This window comes from Anoplopoma fimbria, chromosome 6, assembly GCF_027596085.1.
Source record: "Anoplopoma fimbria isolate UVic2021 breed Golden Eagle Sablefish chromosome 6, Afim_UVic_2022, whole genome shotgun sequence".
NCBI lineage: Eukaryota > Metazoa > Chordata > Actinopteri > Perciformes > Anoplopomatidae > Anoplopoma > Anoplopoma fimbria.
The window spans coordinates 12,791,510-12,809,462 of NC_072454.1; the positions used below are offsets into that span (position 1 = coordinate 12,791,510).

Consider the following 17,953-nt stretch of genomic DNA (forward strand, 5'->3'; position numbering starts at 1 on the left):
ACAGAAAAATCAATCTCAAGTTTGCTGCCACATGATTGGTCTGATTTGGTCCAGACCAAGTAGCCTACACCAAGTCTGTAGCAACAAAACATCTGAGTGTATTTGTCAAAAAAAGAATGTATGGATTCTCACCAAAACCATCTTACACTTTAATACAACATCTGCAACCAAAAAATCATGACCAAGAGTGTTATTAAACTTAAATATATTTTTATTGCATATCCCTTAATGCACACCCATTTGTGGAAGAACATTTTTGCATTAAAAAACTAACACACATAATCCGTCTTTAAAATAATTAGATATGCTAAATTACATCTGTGCATAGTTTATGGTTAAATCTCACAGCAGAAAGTGAAAAAGGGTAAGCTACAGTATAGCTAAACAGGAAGCATAACATTTCTAAGCACAGTGGTAACTAATATCTATTCTGTTAAATACCTGGGGATTTTAATGTGACAACCAAGCGGCAATATTGCTCTGAAAGCATCCAAAGCGTTGCTGTATTTATGTGTGTGCATCCCTCAGCCTCCAAAGAGGAAGCTGAGCCTTATGTCCTAAATAGAAAACATGGCTTCAAGTGGCTGTGCCAGCTGGCTCACGTCTCCTGGTGAAGTGAGGTGTGACAATAAATACACAGTCCTTCACTTACAGCTAAGGTAGCCAAAGCAAAGGCACTAAACCTACTGATGTGTTAAATTTCAAAACAGTCTTTATACCTGCGATATGTATTTCACATTCATTGTTTATTTACACCAGTTGGTGTTTTGTGTGGGTCTCATAGCTTCTGTTACTCATCTACAAAAATCAATACAAATACAAATCTATACTACTATTATGTACCAGTATTCAGCATGGCAGCAATGGACGTATCTACAGTACTAAAGCTACTCCAATAACCGTGATTGTCACAAATCTAGACTTTGGTGTGTGAATGTTATTAGGGGTACAAAGAGTGTACTGTTGCTACTTCATCACTCAACTGGGTGACAATTATGTGACCTTTATTTGACGTTTGTGTTATATTTTATTTTATTTTGAATTGAAGTTGTTTCAGTTTAGAGGCTGACAGTCTTTGTGCCTGGTTCTCTTTAGACAAGACTTTGTGGTGCATACATACATTGTACTTATTCTGTTAAAGCCCTTATATAGTAAATGTCCTGTGCTGAATATAGTTGATTGATTAAAGGGCAGATCCAGACTACATCATTTTAGCCTGTAAATGGACTGATCCCACAGATGAGGTGTTTTGTGTGGAGTGTCGCTTATCCAAACTGAGGGTATAAGGACAAAGGGTTATAGAGGGTGATTTGTGGCTATATAAATAAGAACAACTTGAATTCACTTGACGTGGGACATGGTCAGAGCACAGCAATTTGTCATTCTATCCCATGTCTCAGTGTTTGGGATACTCGTGAGGCCCCTGGGAGGACTAGTGCGTCCAATTTTTTGCCTTCTCTCGCCTAGTTGTGCTTCATGATGCCTTCACATCATAGTTGTTGCAGGTCGAGAAAGACTGCAAGCTATTGTTGGTCGGGTTTGAACAATGATCACTTACTAAATCTGACAAAGAGAGAATTTCAATAAACATAAATGTGCAGTCTGATACAGGAATAGGTCGGTTATTGCTGTCGATCTATCTTTCACATAAGATTATTAGGGGGTGAAAATGCGTTTACTAAAAACACTATGCTCCAGATTGTCACAAAGCTAAAAGCGTTTTAAAATGTGCCAATTTGTCACACCAAGACTTAATAAATAGACCATGATGGTTGGAGATAAAACTGCACCTCCAGTCTGGTTCTCGCTCCAGTTCTCAGTTACAAGTCCTTTCCATGGAAGGCGCTCAGGTTGAACGCTGTGTCCATGAACCTCTTCAGCTCGTTGAGGTGGGTGGCCTTGTTCCCTGTCGCAGGAGCAGCTGCAGGGTCCCTTCCCACATACCTGAAATAAAACATTGAAGGTTTGTCACTTGATCCTCTAAACACGTTATTCCAATTCACATCTGTCATGAACAAATCAGGTGACAAGTGAACATAAACCCCTTACCAAACTGGCTTCCTGTTGGCCACCACTGTGAGGAAGCGCGGCCGGACGTAATCGTAGTAACCCATGTTCTTGTGCTCCTCCTGACACCACACCAGCTCAGCGTTGGTATATTTCTCTGCCTCTGCTCTGACCAGGTCAAACGGGAATGGAGAGATCTGAGGGGGAGGTCGAAGAATGAGTAGAAGAGGAAATGATGACATTGTTTCACTCTTATTTCAAAATCCAGTGCATGGCATGCGCTGAGGAATTAAACACCTGTTCAAGTCTGATGATGGCGATGTCTCTCTCCAACTTGTGCCGTTTCCTCTCTCTAGCCAGTTCATAGTAGACTTTGCCACTACAGAAAATCACCCTCTTCACTTTATTTGGGTTTTGACTTGCAAGGCCCTCGTCTGGAATCAACCTTTTGAATTTAGTGCCTGCAGACATCAAATATGATATGTTACACCAATCCATAAACATTTATGACAAACTGCTATGTCACATTGTGCAAAGACAAAGTAAAACTCGACCTTCAGCGAGCTCGTCAAAACTGGACCTTGCGTCAGGGTGCCTCAGCAGAGACTTTGGGGTGAAAATGATCAGCTGTGGGAAAAAAAGGAAAAAGTTTCCGTCAACGACAAACAACAGATTGATTCCATCATCCGTATCTTCTTTGTGCGCTTTGAAAAAAACTCCAGAGAAAAAAAGTTTTAATCTCTTTTCACGCTTTTTTGCTGCCACCATAAAGCAGGCAACATCAGCATTGGGAAAACAAAACATTTCTTTAACAATCAAGTAAATAAAACGCTTTGTGCTCAGTCAACCAAGTCAAGAGTTTTTCATAAAAAACAAACATTATCCCCTATTGGCCCCCTTGCTAATTTGCTCAGGAAGTCATTTTCTCATGCTTCGCAAAGCATCACATTTATGTGCGACAGGGGATCAGTTAAGACATTCACTGTGGCTGAAAACTGTGAGAGTCTGAAAAAAAGAGCTCTGCATATACACAAATGAAGAAATGATTTACATCCCAAAACTTTATACCCAAACTAACTCTCCTTTTAGAGGTTCAAATTACATATTGATCCAAATTTGTACTGTACATAAATGAGAAGGTAAATCCTTTTTAAATAGTATTGTATCATAACATAGTAGTTTTGACAGTTTGTCTCATTATAAAGCAATGAACAGATGTGGAGAGGACATAACCTCAGTTTGGGACTTTGATTTCATTCCAATAACAGACATGAAACACTCAAAGATAAATACACAGCAAACTCAATACTTTTTTTTTTAATGTCAGCAAGGAACTTCTATACATCAGCAAGTCTAGTCAAAGGACCATCTGGACTTTTTGTCCTAGTAGTCTTACTGTATGTGTGTGACTTCAACGCAATCTTTGCTAAATTTCAAATGTAAAATCAATAATTGCAAAACAAGCACAAACTGAAGCTAAGACACACATGAAATATAGTAACAAAAATGTTACACTTTACCGGTTTTCTGAATGGTAGCAGAATCTGCCGTCTGAGCACATGACAGTAATTAGCAGGTGTGGAGCAGTTTACCACAATCCAGTTACAGTCGTAGAGCTGCTGGACCTCAAAATCACCACTGAACTCCTATAAAAAAAAAAAAAAAAAAAAAAGAATTAAGGCATTTTAAAGGTTATTGATTCTGAAAACAGAACTTAAACTTAATGTAGAGTTTCTGAATTACAGAGGTGTCTTGTTTTTTTTCTCAGAATTTGTCAGGAGAAGCAGTACGAGTGCATCGGTGTACTGTATCTCACACACACACACACACACACACACACACACACACACACACACACACACACACACACACACACACACACACACACACACACACACACACACACACACACACACACACACACACACACACACACACACACACACACACACACACACGTTAATCCCTTTGGGTTCTCCCACTAATAGTTTGATCAATATCCCATTTGAAGATGAATCTGGTAAGCTTCTGCTGATACAGCCCGCTGTGGTTCCCCCCTTGAATGTTCACTCATACCAGCGCGCCCTTGGGACCTGAGTTACTGCTGAATACCGACTCTTTGGAGGCCATAATGAAGAGACTTTTCAGCTCTAGAGAAATTGGCAATCATCACTTAAGCAATCACTTAAGTGGTCATGACATCAGCATAGCTGATAAAACAGGAATCTATTGGATATTAACTGCAGCACACTGTGTGATGGCTTAGAGTTTTAGTATTAGGTAATAAAGTTCCTCAAATGTATAACCATTAGAGCTATTATGTAAATTGTAAATTGTGAACATACAGGGAAGTGATCAGGATCATCTTTGCTCATCTGCAGGAAGCGTTCAGGTCGAGCTGATGAATGTTCAGGGCCCTGAAGAAAAAAGTGGAAGAGCATATGACACATGATGACAAACAGGAATAACACTAAAACATGTAATCCAAAAATATCCAAATTCAGCTGTAAATTCTACAGAATTACATTGTATAGGCTGCTTTATTTGCTTCATTTTCCCTTCTCACCATTCCCTCCATCCCATGTGGCAGCAGTAGGACAATACCATTGTTGCGGACCCACTTGGCCTGACCCGGGCTGATGAACTGGTCAATAATACACTGGGCTGTGTTGTGAAAGTCTCCAAACTGGGCCTCCCAGAGGATCAGAGCATTCGGACTTGCCATGGCGAAGCCAAGCTCAAAACCTTAAGTCACAGGCATCATTATATGGGGCAACAAAAAATGACTTACGAACTACAGCAGGCTGCGTGGCTTACCCAGCACTCCATACTCTGATAAGGAGCTGTTGCAGACAGTGTAAGGAGCCTGGTCTGCCCAGAGGTGATTCATGGGAACACAGATACGTTTGTCCACCTCTTGGTCATGTAGAACATGATGACGGTGACTGCAAAACATGAGAGAGGCAGAGGCAGAAAGGACTGAAACAGACATGAAGAAACAGGACTACAGCCATGATATCGGCTCTGTGGGCTTATTCCTAGTCACAGCTGTGGCTTGAGCTAACATGCTCACAATGGAAATGCTAACATGCTTATTGATAGCTGTTATAATGTTAACAGTGTTAACCATCTTAGTTTAGTGTGTGAGCATGAAAACATTAACAAATCTCAAATCAATCTAATAGTTTTTGAGATATTTCAGCCCGGATCAAAGTGGACTGACTGACCAACAGACGGACATTACCATCATATTTAGCTAAAATGAATTGATAAAATTGGTTATAAACAAAAACAACCACACATATCAATTTAAGAGGCTGTGAAACATGTATACAAAAAAGATTATTCCATAATTGATTCAATTATGTTTTTTTTGTTTTTTTACCAAAACATTATACATTTTTTTAATCTATAAAAAGGTAAAACATATTGTATTTTTTTACTTAATTTAATAATTTCACCTATAGTATATAAAGTAGAGGACAAAAAACAAAGTGTAGTATTTATAACAGCAGACTGATATTTCCACAAAATATTTAAGGACTCTTAAGTGGTCTTAAATTACGGTGGTGAAAACAACAGGGTAAAAAGATTTAACGTAGTATATGCAGGGTACAAACACAAACACACACACAGTGCACATAAAGGCACTCCATGAAGAGTACCCTCCTCTCTCCTCATCTTCAGTCAGTATGAGGCCCAACAGGAGTTGATGGGAGCAAAGAACCAAGCGTTAACAAACTCTAGCAGCCTACTCGCTCCCAATGCTAGAATCAGCCTTCAAAACCAGCACGATCAGACAGTCACTTACACCCCTTTAACATCAATTTAATGACTTTTACGCACATGCACACACACACACTCACACAGTGCGATAGGGTTATGTAACGGCCAGGCGGAAGAACCGCAGGAAATAACCAAAATCTATTGATTGTTATCTTGAACATGATATACTACCACCTTGAAGACTAGATAATCATAATTGAGTCCTCTGAATAACATCACCCATAATTATGGACTAATGAAGGCATATGATGTACTGCATAATTGTTTTGTTTGATCCTTGCTCCACATTCGTATATACAATATATTTTCAAGAATTCCTTTGATGAACGCACAGTATCGAGAGCATCCAGCATTAATTGAGGTAATGCCCATAATGTCACGTTTCATTTTCTCCAACCACTCGCATGCAATCCAAAGAGGACCCAAGAACTTTACGAGAATGAGGTCTTTCTCAGGGATTGCCTCATAAACTGTGTGCTCACTCCTCTTTTTCTTTTTTCTTTCTTTCACATACACAAAAACACACACACTTCCTCTGCCTGGGGGCCCCATTAGTCAGGGAAAGGGGTGCACGGCGCACGCAACCCACCCAAACACGACGACAGAATCCATTAGTGCACGCTGTTACGTACATCACAGAAACGCAAACAGACCCACTCGACTGTAACATGCCAATATGCTCAGCTCCCAAGAACTGTGAAGGGAAACAGAGTAGTGGGGGATGAAAAATAATGTAGGTGGGGAAAAAAGCAGTAAATGTTGGTAAAGGGGGAAAAGTATAGCTGCAGTATAATGAGAAAGTTAACAAATAACAGAATGTGGACTCTCAATTGACACAGGAGAGGATTTAAATCAACAACAGGTGATACAAAGAGTCTTTGACTGCTGTCATTTTTGTTCAGCCTGGAAAATTACCCTGCTGGAGGGGACAGCGGATGGGGAAGAAGTGGATGTCAGTTGTAAATGTGAGGCAGAAGAAAAAGCCCCGTAGCCTCTGGTTAGTTAGTGTGATGTATGTTGCTGTGAGAGGAGAGGGGGGTGTGTGTGAGGGGGTGGTGTCAGTGAAGATGGGCTGGTGGAGAAATGATAGGGGACAGATGAGACAGGCACGGTGAAAGGGGGAGCTGGTTTTGTTCATGTGTCACTCGCCCCTCCATAACATGACAACACCACGTGGGCTTCACAGTCCCCAGGAGACTGTGCTGACGTCTTTTGTCTGTCAGACCCCCCCCCCCCCCCCATCACTTTATTCACTATTTATTTTTGACTGTTCTTTACCTTTAATGTCCGATCAGGCAGGCCGACCCCGACAGACTCGACAAATGAGCCATTTTTGTTTCAAAATAATACATTTGGGGAAATATCAATTCATGTCATTGTTAGGATGGGTGGTTAGTTGAAATCATCATCAATTAAATTAGGTCATGCGCTGTAACCATGCGACAACCAATGCGCTCCAGACAAAACATTTGATGAATTATAAAAAGATAATTAGCAACAAGCCTTGTAAGGAAAGACAAAGCTAATTTGTGAAACAAGTAAGTGAGTTCATTCAGCGAGTGAAGAAACAAGGACTTCAAAAGGACTCTCAATCTACATAAATAAAGACAGTAAAAAATGATAGCACTAAAATGCTCTCTTTATTCACTGACTACACTTAACTATTACTAAACTGTGGTTACATACTGTGTGTGGCTCTTCCTAGTGTGGGAGCATTGACATAAGAAGGCATAGATGATTCATATAGATCCTTCCAGAGGCAACACTGAGTTTTTGGTTGTGTTGACATGGACTCACCTAAAGGTGCCCCGCTCTACATCCTGCCCACTGAGTCGTACATGAATGCCATCTTTGAGAAGGGAACCATAGGCCATGTACTCTCCTAGAGCCCAGTCCATCTGCCGATTCTTCACTAGGTCAGCTCGACCACGCAGGATACGAGACACACCTGGAGAACACACACACACACACACACACACACACACACACACACACACACACACACACACACACACACACACACACACACACACACACACACACACACACACACACACACACACACACACACACACACACGGCAAATATAAACCATGTGATATCTTAGGTGAGCACTGGGGAGGCGAGTGTAAAACGCAATGGACTAACGCACTGTTTCGTAAATAACATTAAAAACCCTTGTGGCAGTCTTAATTGTAATGGTGTGCGCCAAATCAGCTGTGCAGGCTAAACACCTGCTGTTAGGAAAGGATGTGTTTACAGGTGAACTGCTTTAGTTGACTTAATATCCTCCCCGCAGACAACAAATTAAGTAATTGTGGCACTGAGGTTTAAGGGTTTTAAGGATCTTGATCATTCAGCAGCATGTATCTTGTATATCCTGCAGTAATGTGTGCTCTTCTGCCATTGTGTAGATTTCTAGCACAGCATATCAGTAGGACTACTGTCATCAGATGTCCTGTCTGTCTGCTCTGTTCTCCAGCACAAAGCCATTATACTCACCAGGGTGGAGCTTGAAGTCTTCCAGAGGCACTGAGCTGGCTGTCTGGCCAATGTGCTGCAGGACCTCCTCACCCAGTCCTGTGGGGACACAGCTCATGCTCCTGGGTTCTCCCTCCGCTGTGAAGAAATCTACAGAGAGAAAAAGAGAGAGAGGAAGTTTTACTCCAGCAGGAACAGAAAGTGTCCACAGAAAAGGGAGTCAATCAAAAGATTTTTGGTTCTTAACTTGAATTACTGGTTTGCAAAGGAACAATGTACCTGGCCAGGGGGAGTCGAGCCAGTGTCGAATTTGTAAAATCTTTTCATCCTTAGAGCTTGTGTATGCCTCCTCACATATCTTGTCATATTTGGCAACTTCTTCCTGAAACCAATGCCAAACGCCACATATTAACTGACGACAATTAGAGGACTACAGCTAACCAACACTGTTTGTAAATGAGACAGAGAGAAAGAGAACAAGAGAGAGAGAAATAAATATAACAGGAGGAGGGAAGTCTCCACCGGCAGTAATGGTTCTGCCTTGCTATATTACAGATGAGTCCAAATAGCAGGCCACACAACAGAAAACAATGTCCATCAAAAGCCAGGAAGTATTTCTCTGACATTGGGGTGTAAAAAAAAATGTTCAGAATGGATGTTACGGTCAGAGTTTCTGTTTTGGATGAAGAGCCTGAGCAATTCCATTGAATGGTGCAAGAATTTGAGGTGTACTTCAACTTCATTGAGCAATATATTCTCTATGTGAGGGATTGTGAGGCTAGGTGATTGAACTGAGGCAGTAAATTGAAACTCAAATACAGCAGTGCTGGCGCAACATATTTACTCGAAGGCTAGGGTAATATCTAAGCGTGATTTAATGCACATAGTCCAGCGCATGGTGTTGCCAAATAAAACAGTATACAGCAACGGCTACCAATATACAGTATATTTAACAAGAGCAAACAGCCTTAGATCACAGACCTCAAATTCCTGCAGTGTCACCACTCCCTCCGCAATGAGCCTGTCGGAGTACTTTTTCAGCACATGCTCCTGCCGACGGATCTGTTTGTACATCAGCGGCTGGGTGAACATGGGCTCGTCCATCTCATTATGGCCAAACCGCCTGTAACTGACCTGTAAATACACATGCAGGAATCATGTCTAAGTGTGCACTTATAATTGTGTTTGCTGTATCCATTAGGATTCGGCTGGGATTTACCAGGTCAATGACCACATCCTTGTTGAAGGTGGTCCTCCACTCTGCAGCCACCCGACACACGTACATGACAGCCTCGGGGTCATCCGCATTCACATGGAAGATGGGCGCATTGACAACCCGAGCCACATCGGTGGGGTGGGGGGAGGAGCGGGCCACTCGAGGGTCTGTGGTGAAGCCAATCTGAGAGCCAGCAATCACATGCAAATTTGACATAATTTAGAGCAGTAAAGTATCACATGCAAATTTATTGAAATAATGTTCAGTACAACAAACTATGCATGTGTTATGACTAACATTGTGAAATATCTTAATATGTGTAAAACAAAATGTTTAACAGTTCATTTTTCTTAGATTTAATTTAAGAGTTTTCTTGGAATAATTAATTTCAAAAAGTTGAAGAGGTAAAAAAGTTGTACAAATCAATAAAACAATATAATCAAACCTTCACTTGACAGAAGATAGTGAATTATTTTCCAACCCCAACAATTAATAGTTGCAGAAGTATTAAAGATCTAGCAGTAACAGTGAGATCATTAGCATAAGCGTAGTATAACTGCCATACCATGTGAGTACATTACAAGATATATGCATTCTGGTAATTGGTAAATGTGTCAGGTCACATGACACCAAACACTCCAGTACCTGGTTGTTGACCACCACGTGGATTGTACCATGTGTGGTGTAGGAGGGGAGCTCACTCAGGTGGAAAGTCTCATACACAACTCCTTGTCCAGCAAAAGCAGCGTCGCCATGTATCAAGATGGACATCACCTGCAAAAATCACAGCATAGGCTCAACAGGACAGAGTAGCACAATGTATCGCTAATGGAAATCTACATTTACAGCACAAAAACAGAAAATAAGCCACCTTTTTTCCCTGAGTGTCTCCTCTGTAGAACTGCTCAGCTTTGGCCTTGCCCTGGACCACCGGATCCACTGCCTCCAGGTGGGAGGGGTTCGCCATCAGTGACAGAGTGATTTTCTTGTCCGTCTCACGGTTAATCCTCTCGTGGTACATCCCAAGGTGGTATTTAACATCACCCGACCCCTATAGGTGTAGAGTAAGGTTATGAAATAAAGCATCTCCAGAATGCTTTCCTCTGATATGTTTCCACAGTACCAACAGCTCCCTCACCTCATCAGCAGCCTCTAACTTTGGGTCAAACTGACAGAAGATCTGATCCAAGTCCTTACGGATCACGTTGGCCAACACATTAAGTCGACCCCTATATAAGATAAGATAAGATAAGATAATCCTTTATTAGTCCCGCAGCGGGGAAATTTACAGGCTTACAGCAGCATAGAGTAAAGTGCACACAAGAGACATAGTAAAGAAAGACAAGATAAAAATAAAAAAATGAAAAAGAAAAAAGAAAAGAAAACAAGTATTATAAATAAGCAATAAAAACACAATAACTGAAATATAATATTTACAGACAGAAAAAAAACTATTTTAACTATTATTGCACAGTGTTTTTATTGTCATGTGTCATGTGGTCTGCTGGGAGCAGAGCTGGCTGTGCAGCCTGACAGCAGCAGGAAGGAAGGACAAGGATCAGCTGTATTCACAGATTAAGCTAAAATAAGAGGAAATGTGTTATGGACAGTACCGATGAGGCATCCCCATGATCACGCTGTCGATGCCAGCAGCGCTCGACTTGTCAATCATGGTCTTTAGGGCAGGGATGAGCACTTCACAGCCCTCCAGACCAAAACGTTTCTCTGAGGACCACTTTCTAGCCAGGAAGTCCTCAAACCTGAATGTAAAAAATGTTCGGATGTAGGGTTCATGGATGTATTTTTGCACACCTGATGATACAGATTACACTACTACTGACTGATAATGATGATAACTAAAGCTCCATATGATTATTGGGATAAAACTGTAATGGTTTAGAGAATTGTGTTTTTCAGTACCAATGTGTGTGTGTGTTAATAGGAATGATAACCCTGCAACAGCATAGTACAAGCAAGAATACAATAAGAAGTGTATGCACACTAACAATAGACAGATCACCTCCAGGAAACTCCAGTAACTCCTGAGATCATTCATCAAAGATGAAAATTAGCTCACATGAAGAATAGGCTGTTTATCTCTCCAAATATATGTGTGTGCAAGAGTTTAGTTAATGTTATGTGAGGCTCTGATGTGAGCTATAACTAAAAGTGAGGTATTGTGCTGTCATCAAAGTGTAAATCAGTAGATGTTTATTCACTGCTGACCGTGTGGATCTGATCAGGCGGGCTAGCAAAGTCCTCTTCTCAGCGTTAGTGAACTGCATGATTCCCGGAGTCTCAAATTTCTGCCGAATCCACTGACACTGGTCCACGTTGTTAATGAACATGAATTCAACTCCTATGTGACCACAGTAGGATGTCTGAAAAGGAAGAGATAACAAACAAGTAGCGTTGTTCAGTTTTATGGCTTTTACCCCATCATTAACACATGTATGAAAACAAATAAAATACCTCTAGTCTGCGTATGATCTCTTTAAGAGGAAGAGTGTTGTCTGCTCCTCCGATGAAGCTGGTGTGGGGAAGTTGAAAGCTTCTTTCCAAATCAGACTCATCGAGACCGTAGAAACCTATGAGAACACCATGTGAAACACAGGTTTTCCTTTTGAGACAGGACTAACATGTAATAAAAGTCTCTTTTTTTTTTATTCATATGTATCAATTGCTATCATGTTTTTGTGCTGTACCACAGGGTAAAGGAGCACTATTCTAATGAAAATCCAAAGATTCAAACCAAACACCCAGAACACATTATTTCATTAAGCACAACAACATTTATAACACAAAGAACTGTCTATCTAAATGTAATTCATGATCTGAAATTTCAATATACTTCGACTAACAAGATCTTAAGTTCCTCCATTTTTTCTGATATAATGTAATGATGTGACCAAAACTAAAACAATAATTGGTTCTAGCTATTCAAGAGTGAGGATTTGCTGGTTTGATCAAATTTACAGCATTGTGAATTTACCATTTTGAAGAATAATAAATACATAATGAATGCATTATTTTAATGAAAGGGTAGCCTAATCACCTTTTGGACTGTATTTTTTTCATTGATAGGACAGTCATGCTCCCTGCAAAAGTAGCGCATAACTGTTCAGTGAATTAACTTACATCATGATCCAAGTTAATTTGTTTTTGATGACAAAAAATATTGAAAATAAAGCTTTTTTATGAAATAAAAGCAACTTCCATGATGTTTTTATAGACAGTACAGTAGCAGGACAGCATCCGTATCAGAGGACCCACATAAGTTGCTGACAAAGTCCACCTGAGAGAGCTGGTCAAGCTCAAGATTGTGGGCAACATAAGAGGAGACAGGTGCAAATCATATTAGGAACACAGCAAAGACAAAGGGGGCCAAGAATAGACTCTTGTACTATCAGCTGACTAAATAAGGGGCCACGGAGGCTGTCATTAGCTTTCATTAGGGAGCTATAGCCCGGGTAACAATACATAATGCAACGCTATGTCCTGACACACACTGATCACTGATAACAAAAGCCAACAGACACAATGTCTCTCTCTCTCTCTCTTTCTCTCTCTCCTCTTTACTAGCTATTACTGTAGACTTCGATCGCTCTTAGTGGCCGTCCCGCATCCACCGATCCTCAGTCCGCTAAATGAAATGGAGAATGACAAGAGCTTGGCCTGAGATTAATGACAGCATTAGGCTGACCAGCCCGTATACAGACTTGGCAGTGAAACGTGATGGGGCCTTTTATATTGAAATACCACTTACACTCTAGAGTCTGATGATGAGTTATGCAACCTTGGGTGTGTATAATGTGTGTATAGATGCACATGTATGTACTGTACAAACCCTCAATGGGATAAAGAAATGTTATTGGAATTAGGTGGAGGAAACATTTAAATACAGATATTTCATTATAAGGCAAGTTGAGCTTTTGAAGTAAACCCTGCCAATGAGAATAATATGCTTATGACTGAAATCCATAAGCAAAACAAGCATCCCGAGGTAATTAGAAGGAATGACTTCTATAGTAGGAATCTAATTAGCATATTTACTGACTGTGGGTTACCTCCATGTCTTTAGTTCGGAATGGGGGATGAAATAGGGAGTTCTATACAATATCTTCACAAAGTCTAAAACAGAAAATATATAATTATTACTGTTGCCCTGTATTTAGATGACAAAACATTTTTTTGTGATGTGTATTTTTGAAATGATACAAACTGTTTTACATGGGTTTACATGAGTAAATGAAAAACTCAAGACGTGATGAAAATCTAAAATTCAAAATTTAGATTTTTAGTAGGCTTTTTTTATGTGTGATGTGTCTGGTATGATTGCTGGGGTTGTGAAGCTCACCCAGTTTATCGATGGTGGTGATCAGGTCGGAGGGAACAAAGGAGTCCAAGTCAGCCTCCAGGATTCCTAGAGGGTCTAACTGGGCAACATGGTGACCACGAATCTACATAGAGAGACAGAAAAAGACGTGAAGGGGGAGGGAGAAAAGAAGAGTTGAGGAGAATCAGGTAAAAGAAGAAAAAAAGTGACAGTGGGAGAGAATAAGATTCAGCAAGGGGCTGCCATCATAATGCTGAGCGTGAACAGCTAGAGAATATGCTACCACTCAGTTATAGGTCAGCTTCTCTGAGAAAGGAGCCCCATGGGAGTGCTTTTATGTTTATGTACACACACACACACACACACACACACACACACACACACACACACACACACACACACACACACACACACACACACACACACACACACACACACACACACACACACACACACACACACACACACACACACACACACACATTCCCACCAGGATTCCAGCAAACTGGGAATAAAAGGAACGCCTTTGCCAAAAGACAGAATTTAATAAATCCCTCAGATGGTTCTTCGAATTAATTTGAGGTCGAGGGGAAATGTTACCACCTGTTTTGTTTAAGTAGTCTCTTTGATATTGCCAGTTTTCAAAAAGCAGCAAGGGTAAGTGGGTTAGAGTTAATCTTGCAATTTGCATAACCTCGTGCAGTGACAAACAAATTGTGTATTCCTTTTAATACAAGGACACACAGTATAAACAGCTTTCATTGCCAGATGCATCTGTTTAGGCAATTCAAGTGGATTTTGTTTGATGCATTTTTCACACACACGTCGGAGATACAAATAGTCAGCCAGCTGTGGCTCGAGGTAGATGACATCTTAATTCTGTACACAGACATGGCATTAAGATTTAAACGGATGCCCATGAGATATGTGATCAATCTCTTCATTTGTAAATAACATAAATGTACATTATACAAGCTGATAGCTGATGTGTTTATTTGTGTGTGTGTGTTGTGTGTGTGTGTGTGTGTCACAGCTGGGCCGGGTGGGTGTGGAGTACCTGGTAGGCTCTAATGAGAGTGTGCACGGCCAGGTGGTCCTCCACCACTTTCTGTGCCATGTCTTGTGAGTGGGACAGCGTTCGGCCCTGGAGCAGAGCGGAGGGGCGTCTCTCACCCGCCTCGCCAGACGGACTGGAGGCCTGCATGTTACGGAAGACTGCGTCCCAAGACTAGAACGCACAGAAAGACAGATCCAGCAGAGGCCAGCAGGTCCATCGCACAAACACTGACGAAGAGTATCCCTGCTGCTTACTGACTGCTAGGTTTGGGGAAGACAGGACAGAGAAAGGCTGGACAGGAAACCAAGACATCGCAGCAGTAGCCGTTATTTGTAAATGCCCCAGGCAAATAAGCTACCAGCACATCCTAGTGCACATTTATTAAGTGCCCTTTTCAACACCAACACTGGCAAAGGCAGTTCATGGAGACGTAGCTGCTCTACCCACTCCCACCCAACTCTGTGTGCTGGACATCCCCCTGAAAATGTCCATTCATGGGCAAAAACACATTCAATTTTGCATTGTCCTCTCTTCTTCACTATTGTGGGAAGAAGTTTGGCACATGTTGCACTCTGTTACCTCGTGGACATTTTTATGATCCTCCAGCCAGGCAAAGTACATCTCCTCCATATAGCTGGAGCTGCTGGCCACCGCGGAGAGAGCAGGCTCAGGCCCGGAGGAGCAGCCTCTCCTGGGATCAACCAGCCGCCTGGCCGGGCCACCTCCACACAATCGCACCCACTGGCTCCCTCCAGCACCCCCACCCCTCAGCACGCCCGCCAACACCCGAAACGAACTCATAGCTGGAGGAGGGAGGCAAAGTGAAAGAGAAAAAGTTTGGGGGTAAGAGAGAGTCCGCAATTCATCTCGCTGTTTTGATTGACAATTTATAAAAAAAATTAAAAAAAATGTGCATAACTTGGTGTGTGATGGTTTATTACAAACAACCTCTGAATTGGATATTTCTGAATGGCACACATCAAACACTTGTTCTGCTTGAATTGAAGGTTACGCACAGAGCGCATATATCGCACTATAATTGCGAAGCAGCGTATACGTAATGTAAAAGCTCTGCAAAGATAAGTGCGGCCACGTAACGGCCTAATGCGTAAAGTATCTGCAGCTACACGACGCAAAAACAGCCAAAGTAGGACAGTCTGCCGCTGCAGCACCTACTGCTGCTATGGTGCTCACCTTTTCCCTGCAGGATGCTTTACACGCTTCTTCAAGCTACAGCGACGCAATCAATGCCCAAACATTGCCTTTTTTCATCCTGGGTCCATTTCCTCCTCACTAATCCCTAAACGTCAACATAAATCCTCATAATCTCCCCTAGTCTCTGCGTTTCGCGCAAGTATCACGGGACATTTGATAGTGCGTGGTTTTAAAAATGTCACCCACATTTTGACTATAGATCACAGTTACCTTAGACTCGTGTTGTCATCGCCGGAGGATGTAAACAGGACAGGTATCAGTGAAGGTGACTGATCCGAGGGCACGCACGGCCGGACACGCCCCGCCCCCGTGCGTCAGGTGGTGCTTCCTGTGCACAGCGAGCAGCCTGATGCACCCAAAGGTGCCAGTGATGCCTAGGTAACGGACATACACACCATCTCAGGGAGTCAGAGAAAGGAAAATTATACTTAAATTTAACAAACTAAATTTTTTCTTTTTTGATCAGAAATCAATGTATTATTGTGTTTGTAGGGGTTTTATTTGTAACAGCAATCAATTTTTATAATCAGACAATTTACCATAATCTATGAGTCCCTGAACACACTTCTCATCCAGACGGGTCATTTTTCCCTCTCCGTAACATCACACATATGTTTTTCCCCTCAGTGTTAATTATATAAGGCAATTAAACTTTTATAAAGGCTGAACATGAGTCATTTGAGCAAGTGGTTTGAGATTGATGGGCTTCTACCTTGAGTGGGTTAAACAATAAGATAATTGGCACTCCCTCCCTCCCCAACCTCTCTCTCTCTCTCTCTCTCTCTCTCTCCTCCTCATCTAGATTTTCATCATTCATACTTGCTGGCACAGAATGAACAGTATTATCAATCATGACAAACACGACACTGGAAAGGGAAAAATGGAGCGGACATGAGTTGCAAGAGGATCTAAAAGACAGAACAGTGTAGGTCTAAATATCACATGAATTAGAACATCATTATGTGTTTTTAAACTAGGAATTTTTGTCTGTCTCCCATTTTAACAACAGCAAAATGTCCAATTCAACCATTAAAATACAGCATACTATATATTACCAAACAATAAAAGCAAACCACACCATGAAAATATTCCCTATGCATTAAGTCTAAAACAACACACAGTAATGCTCAGTGTTTCCTGACAGAGAGTTCCTCCTTTTTCATTATTTGCATTTGTGTTCGCTGCTGGTCTCCGGCTGACCCTGAGAACGTAAGGTCAGGCAATTATGAACTGAAATGCCATTTTGTTGCAGTGATTTCGCCGCCTGACAAAGATGGAGTGAAGACTAGTTGCTTTCTGGCGTTTTATTAATAGTGTTCATCGATGAAAAGACCTGTGCCGCTGGGTTACATTACAGGCTCAGCTTTAAATTACATCCTGTTTTAGAATAATTACATCACTAGACAGGCCAAAACTAGACCAGCGGGGAAATTAAACAAGTGACAATCTCTCTAACCTTCTATTTTTATTGACATAAATTGTTGTTTAAATGGGAATAACAGTCGAAATATGTCATCATCGTTGTTGACTATGGTTATTAATTTGCTGGCACATTCAGCTAATAAATCCAGGAAGCAGCAGTAACCAAAATAAAGTTCATGTCCAGGTGACCCCGGCTCACAGCAGCCATAAACAGTCAGGTCTGCCAAACCACAATGACTTTGTTTTGAGTCCATAGCTCATTTGGGCAATGCCGGGCTCAGTACAAAGAGCGGGAGAAGCAGATAATGTGTAATCCACTTACCCTAGCTAAGCCTACACACCATTTTTGTCCACGTCATGAGGTTATTTAGGAGCCGTAATTCATCTAATAAAGCATGTTTGGAGGCCGAATGAAATTTGTCTGAAAGCCCTT

The 17,953-nt window shown here is 41.4% G+C and overlaps 1 protein-coding gene across 1 annotated transcript; it reads right to left on the minus strand.

The window, feature by feature from the left end:
• Positions 1 to 228: 228 nt before the first annotated feature.
• On the minus strand, positions 229 to 16,344 carry ogdhl (oxoglutarate dehydrogenase L). The gene is made up of 23 exons (XM_054599760.1): positions 16,309 to 16,344; positions 15,463 to 15,686; positions 14,884 to 15,054; positions 13,848 to 13,950; positions 11,963 to 12,078; positions 11,717 to 11,871; positions 11,104 to 11,250; positions 10,629 to 10,719; positions 10,362 to 10,541; positions 10,136 to 10,264; positions 9,494 to 9,673; positions 9,256 to 9,408; positions 8,554 to 8,656; positions 8,296 to 8,424; positions 7,591 to 7,741; positions 4,825 to 4,952; positions 4,574 to 4,752; positions 4,353 to 4,424; positions 3,528 to 3,653; positions 2,562 to 2,634; positions 2,305 to 2,468; positions 2,050 to 2,204; positions 229 to 1,944 (listed from the first exon to the last, which is right to left on the minus strand). The coding sequence occupies exons 2-23, from the start codon at positions 15,682 to 15,684 to the stop codon at positions 1,821 to 1,823; spliced, it is 3,051 nt and encodes a 1,016-aa protein (XP_054455735.1). The 5' UTR covers positions 15,685 to 15,686; positions 16,309 to 16,344; the 3' UTR covers positions 229 to 1,820.
• Between the last annotated feature and the right edge of the window lie 1,609 nt (positions 16,345 to 17,953).

Coding starts and splice junctions, on each gene's coding strand:
- ogdhl (XM_054599760.1), bottom strand. CDS start 15,684: ATGAGTTCGTTTCGGGTGTTGGCGGGCGTGCTGAGGGGTGGGGGTGCT. Junction 10,542..10,628: donor AGTTAGAGGCTGCTGATGAG/GTGAGGGAGCTG, acceptor CTACACCTATAG/GGGTCGGGTGATGTTAAATA. Junction 4,753..4,824: donor ATCAGAGTATGGAGTGCTGG/GTAAGCCACGCA, acceptor CTGTGACTTAAG/GTTTTGAGCTTGGCTTCGCC.